Below are 27,668 nucleotides of genomic sequence, written 5' to 3'. Positions count from 1 at the left end.
GTATTTTTTCAAAAGAGAACCATTGATTTTCTCGATTGATCGATCTTTTGGCTCAAACTTCGATTTTTTTGAAAAGTCGAGACTTTCATTTCGATTAAAAATCGACTGTTCAAAAAATCGATTTTGAACGACATTTTCCCATTACTAGCCATGAATGACGGGCAGTCGATATCTCGTAAAAATTTGTGGGTGGGGGAGGGGGGAATAATGTACCCCACCCCTCCAACTAAGAGCCAGATTGGAATCAAAGTAAAGCCGCACTGTCCTAAGCGGTGATCCCAAAACTTTTAAGTGCCCGTATTTGTAAATTTTTACAACTAATGATTCAAGCTTGTATCCTAAGTAGATATTTTGGAAAATTTTCAAAAACTAAAATGTGTATTTTGAGTGTTTTATTATTGATAATAAACATGCTTTTTTAAAGCTGTATTTTTTCAAATTTTGGTTCAATTTTCGATTTTAGTTGAAAAGTTGAATTTTTCATTTCTATTTCAATTCGATTACTCGAACATCGATTTTGAACGACATTTTCACATACTGTATTTTTTTCAAATTTCGGATCAATGTTGGATTTTTTTAAAGCTTGAGGTTTTCATTTCGATTAAAAATCGGTCACTCGGTTAAATACACTACCTTTAGTGCTTGGGCAGCTTCCTCGTGTGTAGCATTGCGCAGATCAATACCATTTACTGAAAGTATTTGGTCTCCACGACGAAGTTCACCACTCACGTCGGCAGGACCTCCGGCCAGAATGAACGAGACAAAGATACCCTCCCCATCTTCACCTCCAACAATGTTGAATCCAAGACCCGAGGTTCCTTTGGAAAGCGTCAAAGTTCTCGGTTCTCTGCAAAAGTCAAAAGAAAGGTAATACATTAGTAAAAGACCTTGACATTGACCTTGACCGTTAAATTCTACATTTTGCAGTAAATACAATTTTTGACACCCGGCAATCCCCTGGATTATGAAAACAAAAATAGAATACGTGATTATCATCTCAGGGTTTTATTAGAATACCTGTCATGAAAATAGGTTCCACAACTTCCAGCTCTGTATTATATTAACACTAAAATTGACGGTTAAAATTTCAAAATACGACAGGAAAAAATTAATAGTAAACTAGAAAATGAATTAGACACTTGAAAACCACTATTGGATCACAGATAAGTGCAATGAGTAGACAATAAACACAGACACATAGTAAATAAAATGAAATTCATGAATAATAATCGTTAGTTGCAAACAACAAATAATTCATTACTATCTGGAGAGCAATATACACAAATTGAGTCATTTGCGGATAACTTTATACTCTTTTGAATCACATGTAGAACTTTTAATTACTACGAGGCAATACCAATGATAGAGGGATAACTCGCACGCTCCGCGCGCTCGTTAAGGGGCTCCGCCCCTTAAAACCCCGGTTCCGGCTTCGCCGTCTACATTTGTGGTCGTTCGAAGACTTTTGAAGTTCGAATAATCTCAACACGGCTAGGGGCCGGCTTCGCCGGCCAGGGGGTAGGGAGGTGCCCCACTCATTCCTCGCAACGGCTTCGCCGTTCCTCGCTGAAGGGCGGCTTCGCCGCCTGGGGGTTTAGTGTGCCAGAGGGCGACGGCATTTCGGAACTTTTTCACCGTTATTCGTTTAAGGGGCGGCTTCGCCGCCCAGAGGTGGGGGGAGTCCACAGCGGTTGCGCCGCTTGAACATCGGGGCGGCTACGCCGCCCGGGGGTTGCTGAAGCTCCCCCTCGCCTACGCCAGTTCCTCGTTGTGGGGCGGCTTCGCCGCCTTGGGGTTGAGGAGCCCCCCGCGGCTGCTCCGCCTAGTCCTTATAAATGGTCTTCCCCACCGAGAGGGGTGCCCAGGGGGATTCGGGGGTTTTAATGTGTTATGCATGCGGTAACCAAAAGTCCACAGTGATCATGTAGCGATGATTGTAAAAGGTAGTGCAATGCGGATTAATAGTGGCGACAAGTACCCATAAAAGAAGACTTAATGGCAAGTTTTTCATTTTTTTCGGGGGGTTCCTACGGAATACCGGGGGTTTTATACTTGTGTTAAACCAGTGGTCACTAATAGTTCTCATAAATTCCGTGCCGATAAGTCCTAGGGGACCGGAAGAGTGGTCTTATGATTCTTTTCCCTGGAGAGGCTATTTATTAGAAATTTTTTGGGAGGTTTCACGGGGTTATCGGGGGTTTTAATAAGTGGTAGGGGCACCGGTTAAATTGTGTCGAAATCTATTCGGAAAGGCGAGTTTAAATTTGTTTTATTTTTTTTTCGGCGATGTTCCAGGAGGTAATCGGGGGTGTTCTGGTATTTTTTCCCGTATGGTTTACGGTGGCTCTCCCTCACCAAATATCCCGGATCTAGAGCTCAGAGGGGACGGGTAGTGCGGCGTAATGTTTGCGAGAAGTTCCCAAATAGGAGACTAAATGACACATTGTACATTTGGGGGGGATTTCACGGGGATACCGGGGGTTTAAATGTGTGTACTCCTGGCGGTCACCATCCATTCACATAAATTTCGGGGGGATGAGTCGTTGGGGGCGGTGGAATAGTCACGAAAAGTACCGAAAAAGTAGACTTATTTGAAAATTTTATTTTTTTGGGGGGGGGGGGGTTTACCTGGGGTTTATAGGTTTTTACTGCCAGCGGTCATCAATCGTCCACATCAATTCCGTAGCGATGAGTGGTAAGGATTGGAAAAGCGGCGGAATTGTGACGAAAGGTACCCGACAAGGCTACTTATATGCTAATTTTAATTTTTTAGGGGGATTCGGGGGGTTAAAAGATGACGGTACTATATGGTCACATTCATTTACTGTCATGTCTAAAAGAATTGTGCCCTATGACATCCATATTTCGAAAGTAATACTATAAAAAGCAAACCAGTCCCTGACAAATGTTAGCAGTGCCCGCCATTTTTATTTTTTCGCGGTTAAATCCATTAAATAATTATTAAACTGTTTATGTTTTCTGAAAGACAATGCATAGCTGTATGTAACTACAAAGTTTGAAAGAAATCGGTTGAGTTAAAATTGACCAAACCTTGTGTTAATCTTTTGAAAATCGTAATTTTCGGTGATTTTCGGAATATTTTAATTTTATTCTCAGTAACCAAGGACGAAGAAAGAAAAACGTTACCTACATTTCGTAGACTATGTTATGAGCATATATAATAATCATTTTCAATATCCTACACATGTAATTACGACTAGGGGAGCGGAAGTTATGAAATATTTTTCGAAAAACCAATTTTTGGACGCCATTTTGGCAGCAAATTTCTTAAAAAGAAACTTATAACATAGCATAATTACGTTACTACATTTACCAGCTTTCAAAAAATGCATTAACGATCCGTGTGGCACGCACGGTTCGCGCGCAGTAAAATAAAAACCGAAAGACGGTCCCCGGAAAAAGCCCGATTTCGGCCATTTTGTCGTCCTGGCGACGACACGTGGCGGAAACTTCCGGTTTTCGGATTTTTCCTCCGAATCATTTTGGATTCCCCGCACGCGTGCCAAATTTCAGCTCTCCAGCACTTCTGGAAGTGGTCGGGAATTTGTATCCATCAGTGAGTCAGTTACCTCAAGGGCTGTATATAGATAGGATGTATTTATTAGCATGACCTCTTACCATACATCTCAATGCATTAGCTGTGCTATAGGTCGAACTTCATTTAAATGTCCGAAGAAATTGCTTCAATATTATATCATTGATGAAATATTCAGAAGAATCCAATCTACTTATTCCCTTATGCATAATAATAATATCAATAATAATAATAGTCTTTATTCATCATAAGAGTAACACATGCTACTATTGAGTTATCAGAGAAGGAACAAATAGAAACCAAAAATAACAATTAATAAAACAGATATAAATTCACACTGGAAAAGTCAAGTTCACAGTATTCCTCCAATGAGTATAATGGGTTTAGAATTGACATTTCCTCAATAGGCTTTCGATATCTGCCTTAGTTTGCTCCCGAAGCTGCATGCGGCAGTTTATTGTAAAATTTGATCGACAGGCATAAGCATTAATCTCGAAAACCACAAAATTGAGGCCAATCTTTTCGCTTTTAAACCCCAATCAGCCCCTTTCAGTCACCTCATACCTAAGTCGTCGGCCCTGGAACGCAGTGAGATAAGAAGGGCCTGCGTGCAAGGAGGAAGCCCTTCCAGGGACAGGAGAGAGGGCGGGGTCCAACCCTAGGGCGACTGATCCCCACGTCGCCTCCTCCTAATGTAGTTAAAAGCTTGGCGTGACAAAAAGGGGAGGCTTGTGGGGAGGTTAAGGTAAAGAGGGCTGGGTTTGGGCGAATATTGTGAGGAATATGCCACGAAAACTTATTCCCGATGACAAAAAACCGGACCAGGAGACTTCAAAGCTGAGTAAAAACCCTTATACAAATTAAATCCGAAGATTCAAGCGTGGTGGAGTGGAATTTTTTCATATCGAAATGAATACTTGCAATTTTCCACGATTATAAAATTTATTAAGACAAAGGTTTCAATGCTCCTGCATCATCTTCCTAGCAATACATTTATTAATCGCGAAAAATTGTAAGTATTTATTTCGATACTTACACAAATAAATATTTTTAAATTTTTATAGTGGTTTTACCATCCTAAAAAACCCCAAAGAAAACAAGCTCTGAAACTTAATAGTTGATATGAGTTTTTAACCTCTAAAAACTTCCTAAACGAAAAAGTGTTGAATGATGTAAGTGGCACATATTACAACGTTGCCCCTCCTATGCTCTTCCTCGAATCTAGCAGCGGAAAAAGTCTCCGGAAATGCGAATGAGGCATTGATGTATCGTGGGTTGCATTAAACAAGGCGAAGTACGAACACTTCGAAAACTGAGACGGCAAAGCTCTACGTTCCACATCAAACTCGTAACTAGTCCTGCTTTTTCTTAACGACTTTCATGATGATCCTCTCATAAAATTTTTCCTATCTATACCTCTCGTTTGGTAAGGCAATTACTAAAGAAAATTTATTTTTTACTTATTATTAAAATTACAATTACGGTAATTCCCCAACTGATATCCTTACGACAATGTCCGTTTTACTCTAGCGTGCTGCCAAATAATAAAGATCTTCGAATGCCGATATTCATCATGATACCATACCTAAGACTCTATCTCCCAAAAATTTTGGGGGTTAGGGGTCTGAGCCCCTTGACCCACGCAACCATCAGCAGTCTACATCTTGATCAGCCGTTGAAAAAAGAAAGGGAAATACACAAACTGAATTCGATGTAGCATTTATTTAAGTCCTTTATTGTTCGGCGGAAAAAATTTTCTACATCTACCCGTTCGGCAAAACATCTCTCTTAATTTATAGTTTCGGTCGGACCTAGAAATATAGTACGGTTCTAAGACGATGCTCTCTATGTCGCTCTGAAAGATATCTATTCTCAATTGCTCAAGCAATCTAAGGATGTCGATACGGCTTAGCGTGAACCCATGCTTTCGACCATACACACAAACAGGCACGCCCCTTCATGCACTTACCGTAGAGGTAGATCGTCCCAACATAAACTCAGACCATTGACCCAGCGTTTCTCTGTTACTCTTGGATTTCATCGACTCTGTTCGCACGCACTGGAAAACCATGCATTTCATCGAATCAGCAACGTATTTTTTAAAAATAAAGCTGAATGTTAAATTCTTTGTCGGTTTCTGGGAGACATTATCAAATGTAACCATATAAAAAATTGGAGTTACAGAGGATAGATGCTCCTGGGCTAGTGGTCTCCTCATTAGATGTATCGCAGATAGTCGCTTCAAGGGAAAAATTTTGGGTGTGTGGACCGAAACCCCTAAAACCTCTCTTACCCCGGCTACGTGCCTGAACAGTAGCGGGCCTCGGGTTAGTGTGGTTGCTAGAGTGTTGGCTTACCACCCGGTGGGCCCGGGTTCAAATCCCGGCAGAGAATTTTCAGAGATTGCCCGATCCCTGCTTGAATGTTGTGTGGAGGATATTTCAAGCGCAACACTCCGTCCGCCGGATGGGACGTTAAGCCGTGGTCCATTTGGCGCCTTTCGTAAAGAGCAGGATAATGCCGACGCCAGGTTTCTCTCCATGGCGCAAATGACCTCAGCTGTCGGTCGCCTCCTCCAAATACCATACCTGAACAGTAGCCAACCGCTCCACCCACTGGGTCACCACATTCCTTTTCCTAAGAAAAATGACCCATGAAAATCTTGACACTGGGACCAATATTTTGCCCTAGCAACGCAAACACATGATCGAAGACCATGGCGAATGAAAAGCAAATTGCCGTCCTCACAGACAACAGCGCCGAGCCGGTGCGACGGCATCCGTACGCAACGGCGACTATCGCGGAACATCCCACGTGATTTTACGCGGAGCGACCTCGCCCGCCACAAGGGTGTCGCCTCACCGACAAGAACACCCCAACCTCCCACATTCACCCCTCCCCCCAAACAAAGTCACAACAACAATGGCGACGCCCGAGACGTGTCTTTTTCCCTCGCATACCGCTCGCCTGGAATTTCCTCGCCCGCTCCCCTCCGACCTTGCACAACCCATGAGGTTTCAAAGAAGGCCAGGAATTCAAAACCGATTATGTCACCCTTCGTGAAGGAGGGTAAGGCAAGGTGGAGGGGGGGGGGGAAGGTTGTGTCTCCTTAAGGTAGCTGAAACGTATCTTGGAAAACGTATATATTTCTGTGAAACTACGCTCATGTGTTTAACTAGCGAAACCCTAGGATAAAAGAGAAAAAATACGATTCACACGATTCAAGACTTTCGGTAGATATTAAATGCAATGTTAATGCAATAGGATTCGATAGATATTAACTGCAATATTAAATTTGGGAGCACATGAATAAGTGAAAACATAAACGACGCTTCTTTTTATTCAAACGCTTCTCATATCTTAATTTTTAATGGATTAAAAAAAATGTCCGCATCGTGGCAATGAGGGCAGAGCGATCGACTTACTACAGTATAATATTTGTATTCGCGAGAAAGGTTATGAATTCGATAGGTCATGCCATCGCGAATGAAATTTCGGTTATCAGTCAAATTTATAGAGAAATTAGGATTTCTCTACCGTTATACCGACGTACTTATGAGGTAAAACTGATTACTTTTACGGAAAAAAGCAAAACAAAAAACGTAAATGTACAGCAAAAAAACTAGAAAATGAAGATTAATTAAATTTATTTACATGATAAATAGCTAAAATATGATGATGGTATTTTTTATGTAGTGGAGAAGAAAACTCAGAACTTCCTTTTGATTCGAAATTAAATTGAATTAAAACTTCTCGTGGAAGATGTCCTGAAATAAAACGCAACCAAGCTCCAAGGTCTCAAAAAAGAAAAAAAGAGGAATCGACAATTATTGCACGTTTTACGAGGTTATTGCGCGCCAGAATCGTACGTCGCAAGACAGTGTTAAATCATCTCATACCATCACAATTATCATCTTTGTTTGCAACAGGAGTGGAGCGTCGAGAGCGGTCTCTGGTGGCATCATCAGTAACTAGAATACTGTCGACGAGGTGGAAGGAATGGAGGAAAGAGTGTTGACAACCACAAGCGGCAGGGCGCATAATTATTTGTTTTGTTTTATGGCTTCTCCGCGTTTCCCGACCAACAAAAAAACGAGAGGAGACACCAGAGGTCATAAGTAGTCGGTGTTCAGCATCATGGCTTGAAACCTCAATTCGACAGCACGAACGATTCTTCTTCTCCCAGATTTATTCCACGGAGAATCTAGCTAAGTCAATAGATAAGCACTGAAGTTGGCATTTTTCCGCGGATAAAAATTTATTACAATTTTTTAAAGAAAAAGGATCGGACTATATTTATGGAGGCTATACAGCTCACATAGACATTAAATGTGCCAACCAATTACGTGTATGCCTTAGCATAGGCATAAACCCATTAGTAAAGGACCGAAAAATTACTTTATGTATGCGGTGTATAATACAAGTAAAAGGAGGATCATTAGAGCCCTTCTAAAACGTAGTGCGTGTATAATCATAAACACTCATTTTCCCTGCTGAACAGAGAAAGAACTACGAAGCTACACGCGTTACGTAAACATTACCACATTAACGAATTAAAAATTTACACATTTGCCTGCTCCATAATTTAAAACAATGTTTTCGCAGTCACTTCTATTTCCATTCTGTTACACGTTCAAACCTCCCCATAACTGAATCAAGGTACCTATACGAAAAAAAGTTTCGTGAATACAGGAATGTTGAACAATACATCAAATAATATTAACTCTAACGACAGCCAGCAAGACAGCCAACAGACACAAAATGCATCTCTCTGTAGTCCCAATACGACAGTCCTGATTTATACGCAAATCTTGGAACCCATTGAAGAAAAGGGAACCAAACGAACATACAACTGCGTAAGATAGAAGGGGTAGGGTAGGAGGGATCAGCTCAGTCTGAGCTTTCTAAGCCTTTGCACCCTTCACCGCTCTCTGCCCAGCTTGTGGGATACGGATAATGACCACTACACCTAATCCTCTTCCTCTCAAGCCCCAAAAATCCTCCCCAGGGCCACGCCACTAGGGGGACCCACACAAGGTTTTTACAGCATGAAAGCGCAACACTTAAAAGTAAACCACCGCAACCACAACGATCAAACTACATTTCTACTACATATAATTTTGAGAAATTAATGTCTGTTTGACGATATTTGAGAGATATTTGTACTTACAATTAGTCCTGTCCGAGGAAGGAGCACCATTTCTCTTTTAAACACTGAATGGTAAAATGCATACACACTTGCATGAGTGGCTAACGAATAAAGCACACAAAATTACGGCCAACAAACAAATAAACGGTTTTGAAGCTAATGAAATTCGACTAAATTGACAACTCGACAAATAGACTCGACATATTAACAAACGACGAATCTAAAACTAATAGAACCAAATCATTTCCAGGTAACTACGGCGTAAAAACCCATCCGGGGCTCGTCGCCAGAAATTTGCTTTGAGGGTGGGAGGCATTGGTGGTAAGCTGGTTATCAATGTTGGTATTTTGTTTCCAATTCCAACGCATCCGAAAACCATTCATTCCATCCACTAAGTCAGTGGTTCAACCCGAATGTTGGCTTGGATAGGCAAGGTCAGAGCTCACCCTGGACCTACTATCCTGGCTAGTACGCACAGGCGTGTGAATATCACACATTAAGGATAGTAGGGCCAGTTCCTTTCCCTGGGCCAACTCGCACACCGAGGTGGTCCAGGGGATGTCTGAAGGCTTCTGCCGGGATTTTAACCAGCCTTTCGCTTAATCAGCTATATATTTCGTTTGCATATAGGGGGATGTCCATTAATTACGTGAGGTGTTTTGGCGATTTTTGCCTCGCCCCACCCCCAGTGAGATATCGTGAGATTCGGCTTGACTCCACCTCTAATCTCACGTGAGGTTGTTCAAAATGCGTATTTTAATTGTAAATACGCTGTATCTATGCTTCATTGCGTTGGATTAAATTAAAAAAAGCAATTTTTCATAATTTTTATTTAATGTTAGTAAATTAAACCCAGTTTTTTCGTAATTCTACTCTGTTCCTAGCGGAAAAAAATCACGTGATACTTGCCATCTCCCCTCCACGTGAGATTGGGTGAGAATGGGCTTGACCCCTTCTCCCCCCTAAACGCCTCACGTAATTCATGGATGCCCCCTGGCTGAAAGTTTAATTCGCATTTAATTATTGGCAGACATTATGAAATGTAGAGCTTCTCAGCGGTCTCCCAAGCAGGAGTATCTCAGATAGTCACCATGAGGACAAAAGTTTCGAGGTTTGGGGGGGGGGGGGGGGCAAATCTTCCCTTCTGGCTACATGCTTGCGTCAAGCGATAATCGCTTCGCCAACCGCCCCAAGGGCTGAGACGCGGGGGCACAGAATGTCCAATTGTCCAGTCTCGCAAGGTCTGGTCGTTCCGCTTTGGGACCACACCCAGGTGCGTGACAAATGGACACTTGCTCCGTTTTACAAGCGAGCCCTCTCCGTAATGGAGACGCCGCATGCGGCTGACAGCGGGCCTATTTAATCACTCATTCAGTCGCGAGCACTGCCTTTCACGGAAATTGCAATCCAAGACTGGGGAGGAAAGGGATATTTTTATTCATATCGCATAATGGAACCGCACACAGATCCACTTCCGAACAATCCACGCTGGTCTACATACGATAAGAAATGAAAGGCAAAGAAAACTTTGTAATTCCACATAAATATTTAATGTACGACGACTTTGAGGTTTCGACGGGTCACATAATCATGTGGTACATATGCATAGGAGGCTGAGAATTAGAGGCTTAGAAGACAATGAAATTATGGAAATCCCTAATCCTCCCCATGCTCTTACAACTATTCCCCACCTCTTTGGCCAAACTCCGCACCTGGGAATTCCACTCCTTAACCCTCTCCGCAGGCCGTTGTGTTTTTGAAATTTAAAAAAATAAAATTGTGTATGACTATTTATTTATTCTCAGCCTTCTATGTATTTGTATCAGATGATGACGCGGCACGTCGAAACCTAAGTCGTATATTAAATATTTTTACGTGTAATTACTAAGTTTTCTTTACTTTTCATTGTGTTAAGGAGATTCCATAAAGTGACGCCTGAAACAACCAAATTTAAGAAATAAGTACACTCCTCGATAATACCCGATGAAAAGCGATGGGAACAGTCAATCCTCTACGACCCAATTGTCGTTTAAAACTCCGAGGAAATAAATACATACGAAAGCGCGCAATTTAGGGCATCTATTCGCAGCTGTCACCACTTAACTCCCTCCAAGATAAACAAAATTTCAAACTAACTAAACATTTGATTCCTCACTCCACTCCAAAGTCTTCTTTCGTTCACAGCATACTTTCAGGCAGACGGCAAGTGTTAATAAACTTAACAGACTCTTTCGACATACTTTAATAGTAATAAACTTAGCGACAGGCATTTCCTGGCGAAACTGTCGACAACCTATGACAAACAAACGCGGCGAAAACCCAAAATATGGAGACACCAACGAGCCAAGAACAACATGGAAGACTGCGAGAAAACTATACAGACCAATTATATTAAAAACGACGTTCACTGTCTGAGTTTATCATTCGTCTATGAGTCTTTCACATATCCTTCATTTATTGCGCCCCCTGTGTTTATAAATATACTGATATATAATTAACTAAGGCCAAATAAAAATAAATAAAATCAAATAACTAAAATAGAAAAGGAAAAAATTAGGAAACCTTATCTTTGCGGCAAAAACAAATAAATAACCATTTTAAAAAGAAATAAAAATGCCTTTTAATCTTGTTGCTTTAAATATATACTGTCCTTGCATATAAATCACCTGTCAGAAACGAAAAAAACTTATTAAACGCAAACATTACACGAATAAAGAAAACGCAAAAACGTGCGCAAAATATGTGCTTTAATTTATTTTCAATTGGCCGGTTTGGGTGAGTTTTGGACTTTGTAGCACTTCTCACATTTTAATTATCACCATGAAAATAGAAACTGAAGATAAGTAATTTTAAATTTTAATTTAGAACAATGCTCTCAAGCCTTAAAGGAGCCCTCGAATACATTCACCGCAAAACCTTAGGAAGAGAAGTTGCCACAAAAACCTGTCATTCAACGACATTCAAGAGAGTCGCTCAAATATCAACAAGGTTAGGTTCCAGTCTCAAGATGTATCGACGCGTCAATTTTTTTAATAGATATCTGACAGGTGAGGCTTTGGTGTACTTTTCCTGAGAATAATTAACATGGGGAAAGAGAAGAGAAAAAGCAATGCCAAAAGCCATTAAAAAGAACCACGGAATGTCTTGACAGCGATGTAGGAATCACCAATCTAAACAGTAACTGGATTGAATAAACCACAGCAAAGCAAAGACCTTTGATTCTCAACATTGAGAGCACATCAAGTACCCGTTACTATCTATGACTGCAATCTATGCCCACTCAGTAAAATTTACAAATAATAAGGAAATACAATAATGAGTAACATTTATAAAATACTTTAAGCCTTAGCGAATAAAACTCCATAAATGCCAGATTTCGTCAATTTACCAGTTTAATTAAAAATTATATTTTTTTCATGTTTACCAGACGAAATCACGAAATTAATCTATTATAGCAAATAGCAAATCTATTATATCAATCTGACATTTAATGAAGCGCAAATTAATTGCTACGATGAAATAATTTAATTCTTGTTGATTTTACAGTAAAATGGTACAAACCCTCACCCTTTCATTTTCTATCCTTTGAAGTTTAACTCGCATCTTAAAATCAGAGCCTTTTCATCATCAATGACAGATAAAAGATAACGCTTTCATCAAAAATAACTCTCATCTTATGAGAATGAAATTATGAACAAACCTTATCTGCTGATAAATATGTTTATTCAGATACGTTTTCAAGCCGGAAGAGCTAGCTGGAAACTCTATGCAAACAGAGATAAGTAATATTTGGACAAAAGAATTTATTATTGGACTACTATGATATAAATGCAATGGATATCTGCTCCAAAGTTATCCAAAGATCACTGGGTCTCTGTAAGAGTCACCGGCATTTCTTTAGTTTTCCTTGAGTTCAAAAATGGAGCGTACAAAAAGTCATATAATATGATGATCATTAGACCGATTTCTGAGGTGTAACGTAGTTTTCTTATCCACTCCTCGACGCCTTTCCTGCAAGCTTGTTCAACGCCGAAGTATCTGCAGCAATTCTCCATTCATCAATTACGAAATACCAAATCATAGAGAGAGTTACGTATTAGAAACAAACAGAAGATACTGTATTGCGACGCTACAGAGAAGAAAATATAGTAGAACCTCGTTTATCCGGATCTCTGGCTAATCCGGATCAAATATCTGGACCAATTGTCCACGAAAAGCTTTCAAAGCAGCGGTTAAACGATACTCAAAATTAAAGCAAAGGAAGACAGACGATGGGTTTGTAAACTAACATTAAATGCATCTCTCCATTGTACGTAGTTTAAGAAATTTTAGTTTAAATATGGTAAGTTTATCTATTACGGTAGAGTACTTATTGTTTTATCAATATTCTTATTGATTATGGTTTATCCGGATCATTTCCTGACCCATTAAACCCTTTCTAACCCAAAGAGAGAGATGGAAGAAATTTCTGGGAGAAATTAAATTTCAAGACTTGTCATTTTTTAAATGCGAAAATTTTCTACTCATTCATAATTTTTGTTACAGCTATATATTTCTCCATTAAACTTTACAGCACAAAGGAACACGTAGTTTAACTTTTTCCTGAATTGAGCTGAAAATTTATACATTTTTTGATGTTACTTAGAAATAAAATTGGGTTAATCCGGATAAACGAGGTTTTGCTGTTCTGCAATACCCGTGACGTAATGACGACTTCTGTCTTCTAGCCTAACTCAAGTCAGCGGCCGAAATGTGTTCATAAGACTGAGGATAGGAGAGAGAAAGGAGAAGGCCGGAGTGCTGGGAGTGCCCCCTTGGGAGATTAGGCCATTGGGGTCAAGGAGGAGCCGGGCGCCACCCCTCCCTGTTGGGGGGCACCACGGGCAAAGAGTGATTAGCACACGGCACGCTAGGTTTTGGGTCATCGTAGGACGAGCCGAGTCCTCAAGACCACGACGAGAAAACGTCCCTCTTCCCCCAAAAAAACAAACAAACACCAGGTGGATGGTTCCTCGAAATTGGATGGCGACTTGACTAAGCGGTAGAGGAGTCACCGCCACACAGGAGTAACGTCATTAAAACTCACTATTATCCATCGCAAAATTCTGCATGCTGCGTCGTCATGTTTTCAAAGAAAGAAAATATATTACACAACGGCTTGAAGTCGCATCCGGCGGAAGTAGTGATGCCCTACACCAGAGTCCTCTGGATTTCCATTAATACATTATTTATCTCAGGAGAACCCTACGAGGGAGTAGTGTGGATAATTGCCATCCAGAGGACTCTGCCCTTCACATAGTATTCACGCAGAGATCGGAGAGTCTCGGAAAAATATCAATCCCCGCCGGGATTTGAACGGGGATCCACTGCGTGGGAAACCAGGACTCCAGTCGTAGTGGCTTGAGTGCTGGCTTCCCACCAACCAACCGGATCCCCTTAAAGGAATACTATCGTACGACTCGCTTTCGTTCGTCAGGGTGCAGAGCCCCCGCCCGACTCTCCCCCCCGACATGGGCGTACCCAGCGGGGGGGCAGTTGCCCCCCCCCCCCTAGAAGCAAAGGTAAATTTAGTTAAAAACGAAAATTTTGAACAGATTTTCTTTCAATAAAAGTGATATTATTACGGAGGATTCCGCGGTGAGTTGATTGGTGATTGTTTTATTGGCTTCATTCCGCGTTTACATTACGCGGAATGAACCCGAAAAACAGTCACCAAAAGTGATATTAGTATTAAACATGTAATTAAAATGAAAACATTTTTTTCGGATCAAATAATTTAAAAACAAATAAAGCGCTGTTGTTATTTTATTGAAATTTTGTTTTCGAAACCTTTTCTGTGTTACAAATTGAACGACCGCGGCTTGCCCCCCGCTAGTTTTGATCCTGGGTATGCCCTTGGCCTGAGGTCTTTTCTGGTCGCCCAGCCAGTTCTTACAATTTTTGTCCGCCGATTGTTCCATTAGAATCGTTTTTTCGGTGATATCTAACCTACTTATATTGTGTACTAGGAATACGAAACAGTTCTTGGCTTCCAGGCTTTCTGACTTCCACAAGGTGTAACCTAATGGAAGCCACAATGACTTTGGTGCCATTAACAAGCTTCTCCGCGATGTTCTAATACCTCATTACCATAGATTTTTTACCCCAAAATGCTATCAAAAAGTGGAGGCAGTTGGAAACATTGCAATACATCGGAAATGTAGTGTTTAGTCGATTTATCCTTGGTTTTCGGACTTTTTTTTAGAAGGGGTCGATTCACAGCATAAACAATAAGAGAGCCAGCCTTGCAATGCATCGCCCCCAAGGTTCGACCAGAAATTCCCACAGTGTCGCCGTTTCGCTCCAGTGCTTTAAGAAGGGAGGGAAAGACACCCCTTCCAATTACAACCACACCACCCTCGGCCGGACTAATTTTCCTCTCCGTCCCCTTCCCCACATGCTAATTAATAGGCTTTCCGGAAGAAGGGACCGGTGTTATCCGTCGGAACTGTTGCTGCGAACCGGAGGAAGTTCGCAGTGCTTACTCCGGAGGCCTCTGGTTCTACTGACGGATGTCGGGCGACTATCGGAGGCGATGCATGGGAACGCAGATAAACGGAGAAACCAGAGGTTGTCAGAGGATACGGAGGTTTTTTGGAGTGGTGAGCCAAATATTACTCCCTGAACCGAGTCCCAAGATCGCGCTATTATATTGGTGCGCCGTGTTTTCAGCGAACTGTAAATGGACATAATGTACCGCGTTATTCTAAATGATGGACACATTTTCAAAACTTCGTATTCATTCAAGTACAAATTCAAAATAAACAAGTTTACACCTATGAAAATAGAAAGTATCAGAGTTTTTTCATAATGTGTGATATCAATTTAATGTTATAAATTCAATAATTAATTCACACTAATTTTTGAAAATGGATCCAACGTTTAAAATAACCCTGTACTTTTATGCGCATATCTTGTATGTATTCATTAAAAAAATATTATAATATAATAAAGTATAAATTTATATACGTGCAAGAATAATTTTTTTGAAAGACACACATCCAAACTTCACTATTCACATGTTGAAAAGTTACAGCAAAATTTGACTCACCAATATTATTGATGTATACAAACTTAATATTACTTCTAACACCTCCATTTTTCATTTGACATTAAATAAATTACATAAGCAATTTAAAAACTCGGACATCTTTCTTTCTTCATCTCGATTTTCACTCAAATTTACCTATTACGAGAGCACTCGTTCATCAGGTGATTCGTCTTATGCAACTGAATAGCAGACAATTCCTCTAAATCCCAAACGCAGAGGTTAGCTATTGTTAGGCAACTGCATAAGTTTTAGCCAATTTATTACATTACTATTCATCAGTGAATTATGCTTTCTAATGGATTCCATAGTTGATAGGTGACATGATCAGAATAAAGGTCGTTTCGAAAATACCGCGGTAGTCCCGATTGTAATCGCGGCAAACACTCGCTCCCAAAACCTCCGTTCCTTGCCCAGCACTAGTCGGAACGCTTCTCCCCAGCCGACTTGAGCTCCCTCTTCGCTGTAATCCCGCAGCCCGCACCGTGGGAAGGTGCTTCAGAGCAGAAACCACGTTCGTGAGACTGCTGTCCAGTCAAGCAAGGAAATATGCACAGATACGCTCACAGGGTGATAGTACACACCGATATGCTGCACCATTGGGTCGAATTTGGAGGAGAAGCAAAATTTAAGGGACGAATTGAAAAACATTACGAATAATCCAGAGTTAAAGAAAATGGTATGGAGACTCTGGTCGAGGGACAAGCGGACGAAAAGAACATAATAGGACGGCCGCTGATTAAACTTATGAAACGAAACGTAAGTATATAAAAGAGAAGAAATGCGTAAATATGAAATGTTTAGCTCATGAGCAAGCTGAGTAGAGAGCTGTGTCAAACCAATCTTTAGTATGTTACCTATGATGACGATGATATATGTAGATAAATATACATGATCTCGATGGTATATGATGATGTAAACAATGATGATATGGTTAATATATTGTCTAGGCATATGATGACGTAAAAAAGAACCCCATTGACTGCCTCGGTCGAACCTCGATCGAAAACCCCTAATTGTCTATCTCGACGGGACCTAAATCTCCGAATTGTGGGTATTAGCAAGTAGCTTAAATTTACCTAATTTCTTCTTTTTACATCAATGTAGATATTCAATTGCAGCATGTTAGCGAGAGACATGATAAGGAACATGCCACAGAGAAGGAAACACCCTCTAGAACACTAAATATAAACTTAAAAGAGAACTGGGAAAATATTTCAAAGGGAAGTTATGTCTTTACATTATCAAAGAGCACTCCTTTTTTGGCATTTTCTGAAGAAATAAAAAAAAATGCAAGTATTTAGTAGGATTCCAAGAAGTCTGGAATGATGCATTCACACTAAAGCCTTTTCCCTTTAATCACGGGCATCAAATGACGTCCAGTGGCAGTTAATATAACTGCCTTCCAAAATCAAAAGCTCTGATCACCAAAGCGTAATTCGATTAAGTCCATGTGAGTTCGCCGTGAAGTTTTAATCTGCCCTCACTGAGCTACTGCGTATCAAATATTGAATGGAGGGACCCTTTTGAAGCAGATTATGGGTGCGAGTTGCGTGGGGGCTTGAGCATATTCCTGCGATGAAGGCAAGCCAGTTTTCCAGCTAGAAATTTACAATCGCGTATTTGGAATGGCCAAATCATTTCATCTTCCCTCTCCCTTTTCTGAACGGCTTGAAATGAGAGCCTATTCAGTAATCTCGAATAGCTGACGCTCCAAAAAATATTTTCGCGTTGACATTAAAAATTCAGCTTCAGCAAAAACCGACAGTAGATGCGATTCAAATTACCTATACATCGTAGGTACATCTCACAGGAATTGGGCAGCTGATACCATATTTATAACAATAATTCAACGTTGATTCGTCGATCGATTGATTGTCCATTACAGAGACGGTGCATTAACAGTGGAACAGCTGGAATTTAAAATGTATGTTTAGAGTGGCCTACTTATTTTCCCATCCTTTCCCATTCCTTAGCAGCTTAACTTGAGTCCTTTTTCGATAATCTCTAGTAATCGAGGCTTCTAGAATGATTTTTCGATGTCACGGATTCATTAAAACAAAAACCGACTGCGCACGAAATAAACAAATAATCATGACCCTCACATGAAATGATAGCAATACATAAAAAATTACTTTAATTTACTTAATTACATTAACGTGCCGTACTATATTCTCGCAGTCTACTTTTATTGATAAAGCAACTGAATTACTCCCTTTTTAGAATCATTAATCCCAATTCATACATCCAAAATAAAACTACGACGAAATTAGATTTTAATATTTACCGAAAAGGTTTAACATAATGGTCTATCACAAAGCGAACAGATGAAATGAGCATAACATTACGAATGATTTTTAGAAAGAGTTAAGTTTCAAGTCAGTGAAGCGGGAATATTAAATACACTGATCAAGAGATATGCCCAAAAAAAATTCAACGAAAACATTTCTACCTGTCATCACGTTATCTCCATTGCTCGCCTGGTCCCAGAGTCGTATTTCTCCGAAGAGCAGTGATATTTTTACGACTTAGTGAGTGGGAACAGGAATGAATAAATCTTTTGAGTACCACAGCGGAAAAAAATGAATGCCCTAAATATAGCCCGACCACGTCAATATCCTGCATTCATTTTTTTAAACTCAATATTTATCCTTTTGATTCCGCTTTTCTTTTGACGGGGAGCTATTTGCTTTTGGAAAAAAACTGCCATATGCTTCACCATTTCGACTAGAGAAGATGATTTGCTTCCGTAAAGAGCAAATAGAATCAAAGGCCGTCAACCCACTCCATCCCAGAGACCTACGCAAATCGGAAAAGATCGGAAATCAGGAAAAGGCTGGGCACGTGGTAGAAATATTCTATTTTGGTTTTGAGGGTTCCAATTTTGCACATTAAAAAAATAATTACTAATTATGAATCTGTGAGTCATTTACCATGCGGCGCATAATAATATCGATGCGGTAGATAAAAAAAGGATCACATTTAGCAAAAAGTGTCCGTTCAAATATAATTTCGGAAAAAGTTCATTACACGTTTTAGCTTGCATACGAACCTTTAAATAATATAACAATAATATATAAATGTAGCATACACGTAAAAAGCATACGTTTTCGAAAATTAAGTCGAGCCACGTCGCCAAATTCGCTTGGAGTTGGACCAGAAGAGCAGATGATTTTTCAAGCAAAAAGTAAAAAATAAAGTAAGTTTCAACCTGCGATTAGTTCGCTCTATAAATATATATGTACTGTAACGTTATGCAAGTATCATTTGAAAAAAATAATAAACAAATATGTCGCATTTCATGTCCAGTACATGTGTGCCGGACCTAGCACAAATACGACGCAGTAATATCCGAAAAATACAGCCTTCCTAGGGAACGGATTATTGCCATACCTTAATGAGAACGGTAAAAGTCTGACAAAGCGTTACCTCGCATTGATACACTTTAAGTACAACTGCAAATTTTGATATTAAATCATTGATATAGATTTTGTAGGGGAATTTTAGATGGGAGGAGAGGGGGGATTGTTGAGGAGAAAGGGGAACGGAAAAGTTGCTAGATCAGAAATGAAGTACATACGCAAATAGCGCTACCAAACAACTAGCTAATACCCATAATTCTGAGATTTCGCCTACGGTGAGCTAGACGCCCTATACACCAATTAGGAGTTTTTCTTGTCGAGGTTTGATTGAGGTTCGACTGAGGCAATGAATAATTATTTAACATAATTATACGCCTAAACAATATATAAACCAAATCATCATTATTCATGTAATCGAAATCATGTATATTTATCAATATATATTTTATGGGGCAAAAATAAAATGTTTCTTAAAAAAAATTAAGAGGAGTAGGAACAAAACAAACGTCTGACTTTTCATGACGGTGCTCCCTAGAAAGACATGGCAACGCCACACTACCCCTTGTCAATTATCTCACCTCGGGAACAACTTGTCTTTGAGGAGGCGCCGCGCCAGGGCGCCATTCGGCACCAAGATCCCGTTTACGGGTCCCAAGGTGCCGTTCTTCTTCTTCTTAGAGTCCATCCGGTGACTGTTCCGCGTCATCCTCCAACTCCGAAGCCCGAATCCAATTTGGGCCCTTTTAAGAGAGCCTTCGATGCGGGTAGAAACGCCGGCCTCTCCACCTATCTCCTCCTTGTTCTCATGCACTTCTTTACCACGTATTAAAAGATTTCTAAGCGTCGATACAGTCGGTGGGAGAATTCTTGACTCAATGTAGTACGCTTCGGAACCTGTCCCGCACGACCAGCTACGTCCACTAAAGCAGTCACTTTTTTTTCCAACTTTTACCCGCAGAGCACTCGGGAGGAAAAAAAAACTGGGGCTTAAATGTGTGGACAGCGTTCCCAGGTTTCTTGATCCTTTTTGTTGGGTCCCTCGACGAAAAAATTCACTCGCTAGTTCCGCGCAGGAATCGCGGGGGTGTGAACAACACTGTATTTATTTTTTTTAAGAATAAATACTTCGACGTAGAGTTTGGCAATACACCTTCTTAACAACTGTGTGTAGCGGGGTGCCCGACTATTCACAAGCTAGTGGCCAATAAACGGTGGGACAGACACAACACTAACAAGCTTTTCTTTGATGCACTACCACTTGAAACTCCCACTTGAAAACTAGGAGCGGAGCACTATAAAATGCAGTGTAATCTAACCCTAATTTTTCCACAACCGTAACTACATAAAGGTTCACTTTATGCTTAATGGGTTCCACAAATTTGGAAAAGTTTCACGTTCCCGACCGCTTGACTAGGTCAATTCCAACGCTCAAAATCTTGCGGACAAGAATACGTGGCTGAGAAACAACTTTTCCGCCTCAAAATACCACGGTGGTCAAGAGAGTGGCACGGAATGTGTAAACAGCCCTTCAGCTCTGTTTCTCGAGCGAGGTATGCGGGGGAGAATGAATGTCTTTAAACGGATCGAAATAATCACAGTGAGGGATCAGTGTAAAAAAAACGTGGAGGAAAGGGAATGAGTTTTCTTCCAACACTTCCCCAAAGGGAACAGGGACCCCCGAGTGGACGACCCTCCCTCTCTTCGGAGAGACGGACTCGGATAAGGAATTGTGCGGGAACTTTTAAGACGTGGCGGGATATATAAAAAAGGAATAATTCCGTCCAACGCCACCAGATGGGCTTTTAAAGGGTGGACTTCCCCCACCCCTCTACAAATCCTGCCACTCCCCCTTTTTTCTCCTGCGAGCCGGAAGTGACAAAGTCTCCTCTATGAATCCTCTGAACCGCCTTCCGATCCGTAAAAGGGTGCCACTGTTGGTGACGACAAAACGAAGCCGCCGATGACGTCACCCCCCGGGCCGATTAAACTCGAGCCCTCAAGGGCCAGGTGGGTGAAGGGCCCTGCATCGGCATCCTAAACGCAATCAATGTTGACAGAAGGGAAAAAAAGAAACAGTTTTGAGAACTAAAATACCGCATGGGTAAAGAGAAGAATGAAAAAATGATGGATTGGTTACTAAATTAATCACAATGGGGAATGATGAGGATAGGAATGTCAAAGAGGGCAAGGGTTAGGTAATCTTCGGGCAGGCTTGCTCTATGGCGCGATTAATCGAAAATATTGTCGATAAAATGGTGATACTGTCGATGGGAATTATAAAAACTTCTTTTCCACACCCGATCGATTGTCGATTACTGGTGGAAAATTGAGAGCCGTCAAACGTCAAAGACAATACATGACCGGCCATGATCTTTGTTAAATCGGCACTCGATGATGCCTTAATGTAAAGAGCCGTCGAACCACCGGTTGTGTTTTTGCTTTTCCATTAAAAAAATAATTTATCGCAAGTGCTTAAATATGGTTTAACCGAAGATACCCAAATATATTCGATTTCAAGTAAAGGCATGAACCTTTTGATTTAATTTCATATTTTATAAAATCTATATATGTATAAAAGAGGACATCTGTTTGTTTTTCCGCTATGCGTTTCCCTACGGCTGCACTGACTACGACCAAAGTTAGTACATAAGTGCATCTCATGCTCCCAAACTCCGTAGTGCAACTTTCGATTGCGTTAGACGCGTCGTTATCTCATTACCGTTTGCTGCGTCACGTCAAACAATTTCTGCGGTTGTACATCCTGCCGGGTAAGCACACCTCTTGACACGCTCAAAGAGGAATCATTCAAATCCCATGTGATCATGTGTTCCATGTTACAAGATTCCCTGCCAGATGGCCTGCTAGTAATATGTATACAAAATAGTAATGTATAAATGAAAATTTAAAGGAAATGAGAGAGGAATTTTGGTCGACAAATTCCATGAAAAATAACGAAGAGAATGAGTAAATTCAAATGAAGCAATAAAACAATGCATTATAACGAGAAAAATGTTGCTCAAGACCCCCTGTACTCAGTCGCCTGAGGATAAGACCCATCTTGGTTAGGAAGGGGTGTGGAGGCGTATTTCGGCCGTTGTCCATCTGGGTGGTCCCCCCAACGGTGGTTCACGCGCCATGCATATTCAACGCGAGAAAAGATATCAAGAGAAAGACCGCTTTTCTGTCGCGGCCGAATCCATACGTCACGCTAACGGAGGCAAAGTGGGAGGGGCCTCGCGTGACGGAGCGTGAGCGTGTAAAAGCACGGGGCGCAGAGTCGGACCCACGCGAGATATCACTCAGATTTACAGATTCATCCACGGGGTGAAACACGACACGAAAACGTATTTATCAGAAACACGGCTTATAAAAAGTAATGGAATTATCAAGCTGCAACTCGGTCACAGTAGTGGATTACGAGGAAGGGAGGGCGACGGCTCCGCCACTACCCCTATAGTTCCCGGAAAAATAGGAAAGTAGGTAATTATTATAATTTTTCGCTATTGAGACTGCATCGTCAAATTCGTTAGAAATGCAAGAGAAAATCGGAAAAATATTCAAACGGCCAACGGGACACGCCAGCTCATGGGATGGTTCCTGACTCCCTATTGAAAAACGTTTACTTTAAATGAGTGCGAATCTTTACAGAGGAGGATGAACATGACCTAATGATGAAAATAAGTCGTTTATCGAAGTGTCGACGCTATTTCAAAGCATCACCCGGGGCCAAGATAAAGAAAAATGTTTACAATCATTAAGATAGCTCTCTAATGCAAGTTCTTGTTTCACTAGTTCAAAAAACAATTTTTCATGATCATTGAAGAATCTCTAAAAAGTCAGTTTTCTTTGAGCAGACGCATTACCGCTAAGGATTATTACATAATATCAAAGTGCAAGTGAACTGACCCTTCTCCTTCCAAGATAACGACTTTCAGACGCCCCTTTTAAGCCAAGAAGCACGATAAAGACAGTTGAGAATCGGAAGAAAGTCAACACACGTGACTTGATCTCTAGGAATAAGAAAAGGAAAGGAATTGACAAGGAAAATTAAATTCCACCGCTTCAAGGAAAACTTAAGCTGGATCTTAAGAAAAATGAACTTGCTTCAAGGATTGAGGGAAATAATCCCAACTAGGGTTAAATTTTTTGGAAAAAAATTATAGTTTAGACGGTTCAAAATTCTAGAATTCTTTAGAATCAGCTGTCGAGACGTCAGCTTAGTTGACCTCCATTCTGGTTGGAAATTCGAGAGAGTTTCATCCCATAACCTCACCGCGAAACTATTGCTCTATTAAAAATTATGTTTATACATAAAATTTGGGCGATTTCGTAAACTACATTTCGCTAGTTTTCGGCATTCATGAATGCATCAACTACTTTACCCTCTCTCACTCAGGGATTTCAACCAGAAGGTTGGTTTGGATAAGTGAGGGTAGACTTCACCTCGGAGTGTAAGTGCTTTTAAATCCTAGGTGAAGCTTTCGGACACCCCCAAGCTTCGAAGTCCGAGGATAATTGTCCAGGTTTAGGACCTGGCCCCTCAACCCTGAATGGATGAAATTCACCTACCTAATTCACAATAGATCAAAAATACATACATCAAGCTCTTCCTAACCCCAAACTTGAATGACCAAAATCACTTCCAGCCTTCATAGATTTGATTTCTCCTTACATCAATAGACGATCCCTGAAAAGACAGCACACGTGGAGAATTGCCTCAATGGGCCATCGATCCGACCACTACCCATAACATAATGCCAGTCGCAATTTCATGGAAATGACGGATATAAGGAGATAAAGAAAAGGAAAATTGCTTTTGATAGTATCGAGATTTTGTTAACTTAATGTTAATTTTATTGTTCATTCTTTTCACAAATACCTCCGATATTAAACTTCCTTTCAAGTTTTGGAAGCTGACGCACAGCTTCGAAATGCGACGATAAATAAATAAATATCGAGGGGAACACGACGAACACTTTCCTCGTCAATGAGGAACAGTTGCACACCACTTGCACAGAAACCATCTGTTGACAAGATACTACCGTGGGGATTTTCCATTTTATCTCTGAAAATGTATGTACGAACGGGTTTAGGGCGACATTATCCGACAGATAAACAAATGCAGGGATTTCTGGAGTTTGTTTGCGCTGCATTATGTCATCGATGTTTACCACAAGTAAACCCTGACTCAGAAATATATCCATTTTCAACTCTCCCTTGCGTTTCGACCTCACCAAGGACTGGGATTAAATCGCTAGCTTGTAGCTGAACTTCTCGAGAAGTAATTTACGAGCCATGACACCTTGAATATGAAACAATGTTATCATGTGGTGTAAGTAAGGGATGCAGTAGAAGTGCACTTCGCGGGGCTTTGCAAAGTGCACTATATTTTTAAAGGAGATCTATGGAATCCTTACTAAATCCGTATTTGCAAAAACAATCTCTTGATAACTTCTTTCTGACAGGAAATATTTTACACTTATCCGGATTTTAAGGTTGTGTTTTTACGTCTTCAAGCTATCGAAAAACATATTCATTCGTGCAGTTGTGGTCATTTGGTGTAAAGGATGAGGACTTGTCGTTCTTCCGAGTAAAGACACCTGCCCCACGTAGCATAATGCTTAAAATAACAATGTACACCATTTTGCATTGATTTTTGTGGATTCGATTAAAGTTCATCACAAGCAACAGCGTTCAATAGACTACTCGTATGCTTTCAAATTAATTTATACAGTACAATCTCCGCAATTCGGTCTTGCGGTAATCCGATAAGGTAATACTGCAGTATAATCCGGAGTCCAGGCTGGGGATCTTCCATTCGGATAAAATAATTTGGTGAGGTTGCAATGAAATATTTTTCAAGATATAGTAAGAATTTTCCGTCGTATAGTATGTAAGGAAACGTCTGTTATATTCTTCTTTGCTATGCATGAAGCTTTGGTTGCGTACTCACAACATCGGGGAAAGAAAACGAAGTTATGCTAGGAAATGAAATAGGGAGGGTCCGAGGCGAACTTAAATTTTTTCCAGTAACGTTCCCAAAGTCGACATATCATTCCTGAATCAATATCATGAACATTATTTGCGTTATGGGTAAATCTTCATACTTAAAAAATGTAAATAATGGCTAATTACTTATCCTAAAATTGAAGAAAAACCTTGTTGAAATTACATAATTATAACAATATATTTAGTCTAATATATTATTTTTGTTAATGTTGGTACATGTCCTTTATCTACTATTTATAAACCAATGCATGGAAGATTATAAAGGTGGTAATCTAAACATAGGTCCGCCTTCAAGGTTACCTATAGGTCCTTACATTTTGTACATGTTTTTGTTTGAAATTAATAGGGAGTACTTAACATTATTATTAATATTATTATTATTTTGGAGAATTGATATATTTTCGGTAAATTTTCATGAATGGCGTTCCCGATAATCCGGCCATGTCACCGTTGCACGTGTATAGGATTACTGAGATCAAACTTCGGCGACTTTTCCTTGTGCTTACGAAGAAGGGAGGAGTTTGCGTCATCGCCAAAAATTTTTCCACGTCTTCACGAATTCTTCGGGACATAAAAACTAAAAACATCGATAAAAGTTTATTGCGCATATAGGTATAATTACTTTATCGATCCATCTCCCTCCGGATTGGAATACACACAAAAAAATAAATAATTCTCTTCGTACCCACATTAAAATTGTTTAGAGTGCCTTCCTCGGTCGGAGGCATGAAAACATCCGTCTCTAAAACCGGAGAGGAATTATTTTTATTTTTCTTTTGGTATCCGCCCATCCAACTGAATGAGGTACTGGGAATAATTAATATATTCAAAGCGTTAGATACGAAACGCCGGTGCGAGTCGCATTGGAATGAAAAAAAAAATATTGGTTCCCGAATGGCTCAATGGGCGCGTGACTCGTGAGCCAACTAGAGGCTACTACCGCTCCTTCAAAATGATCCGCCCCCAGGGCTAAAGACGTCCCGATCCCCGGTCGGGATATTTCCCAACGAAAAGCCGAGCGTCAGATGGCGGGACGAAGTCGTTGCCGCTGGAAGCGATTTAAGGAAATATTCCCAAGCCCTCCCTGGCTCTGCGCCGCATCGGAATTTTTAAATTGCCGCTCGATTGACAAACAGAAAGGTTTTATTTTTACGGAAGCATCCAGATTCCAGGCTTATTTTCAGATACGTGCATTCTACGGAAGGCCAACCGTAAATTTGTTTTGTACCATACTTATAAAACGTAAAATTTTCTGGCAATATTTTTATTCATTGATTCCGCCCGAACACTCACGCATAAATTGACTTCGACCCTTTCGGCTTGCATGCAAGAATATTACCAATACCTCGAAAAGAAGACAGAGATGAGCCTATCATCAGTTGGATATTTCAATATTCGATGACAAACAGAAAGGCTGTAATTAGAGGTAGCATCCAGCACACTTAACATCCACTTAAATTTTTGGTAAATGACTTACGGAAGAACATCAGTAAATGTGCGTGATACGTATTAAAACAAACACTTCATGGGTTTAATTTGTCGGTCTTATTACAAATTTTTAAATATAAGGCCGGAATGAAATTTGTGAAAACTATTTCTAGCATTTTTATATCATTTTCTGCAGGACTGTTACTTTTTTTAATTACGTAATATGTAACAAGCTCTTTTATGCGTTCATTCTTGTCCATTCCCCACCTCATATATCGTGTACGTAGTCGTCTGCTGTCTTTACAAGTAACTTCATCGGGCTACTTCCCATGCAACCGGACTTCAACCTCTCGGCTTGCATGCAGGAATGTTACTTATGCGTTTGGAAGAAGAAAAAGAAGATTGAGGTGGGCCTTCCATGAGTTGGATATTTCAATATTCATGAGGCTAACCAACCGACCGTAAGACCATATTTTCTGATGTCCCCATTCACCGTAGGTTTCGGGTAATAACATACTGTCTCACGCCCGCCTTATGGTCTCAGGGTTATTCTTTTGAGAATTCCAAACGATTTCAAAGGGGAGTGATTTTTATTTTTGGACGAAGTTCAGGGGAAAATGGAAGGCTCTCCTAAAAGTATGTGCCGGAATCTCACAAACGCATCCCGTTACAGTAATTTCTTCCCATGGCCATTAATTATTGACGTGAGAAAATCCCCAGTTGCTGATTTGTAGAGAGAGAATGGAGACTGAGGAGTCTTTTACATTGGGAGTTCTGTTGCGTTGATTTCGTAGGAAAGTTTTATCCATAAGAGGGGGTACGTTAAGTGACGTGTAACAGACAGGTAAAGGACAAGCTATGCGCTGGAGGGGCTATGTGAAAACTCCTTTTATTGTTAGCAACGTCATTGAATTTTAATTCAGAAAAGAACATCACGTACTTATTGGATTTAGCTTGTAAATGACCTTAAAACTTATTAAAGTGTACCGGGACTAGCCACGGTGATAACTTTTTACGGAGTCACCCGCAATGCACAAATAGTACGAAAAATCCACAGAGGAAAAATGCTCAGCAGTC

General features: G+C 40.4%; 1 protein-coding gene across 8 annotated transcripts in view; it reads right to left on the bottom strand.

Moving 5' to 3' along the window:
- LOC124163629 (disks large 1 tumor suppressor protein) overlaps positions 1-27,668 on the bottom strand; it is a 1,021,363-nt gene that overhangs the window by 26,535 nt on the left and 967,160 nt on the right. For all 8 annotated transcript variants that reach the window (XM_046540661.1, XM_046540665.1, XM_046540663.1 and 5 more), the window contains one exon: positions 634-847. In XM_046540661.1, the coding sequence (XP_046396617.1) occupies positions 634-847 (214 nt within the window). The remainder of the gene's footprint in view (positions 1-633; positions 848-27,668) is intronic.

This window comes from Ischnura elegans, chromosome 8 (assembly GCF_921293095.1).
Source record: "Ischnura elegans chromosome 8, ioIscEleg1.1, whole genome shotgun sequence".
Classification (NCBI taxonomy): domain Eukaryota; kingdom Metazoa; phylum Arthropoda; class Insecta; order Odonata; family Coenagrionidae; genus Ischnura; species Ischnura elegans.
This window is presented reverse-complemented; position numbering and strand designations above follow the sequence as displayed.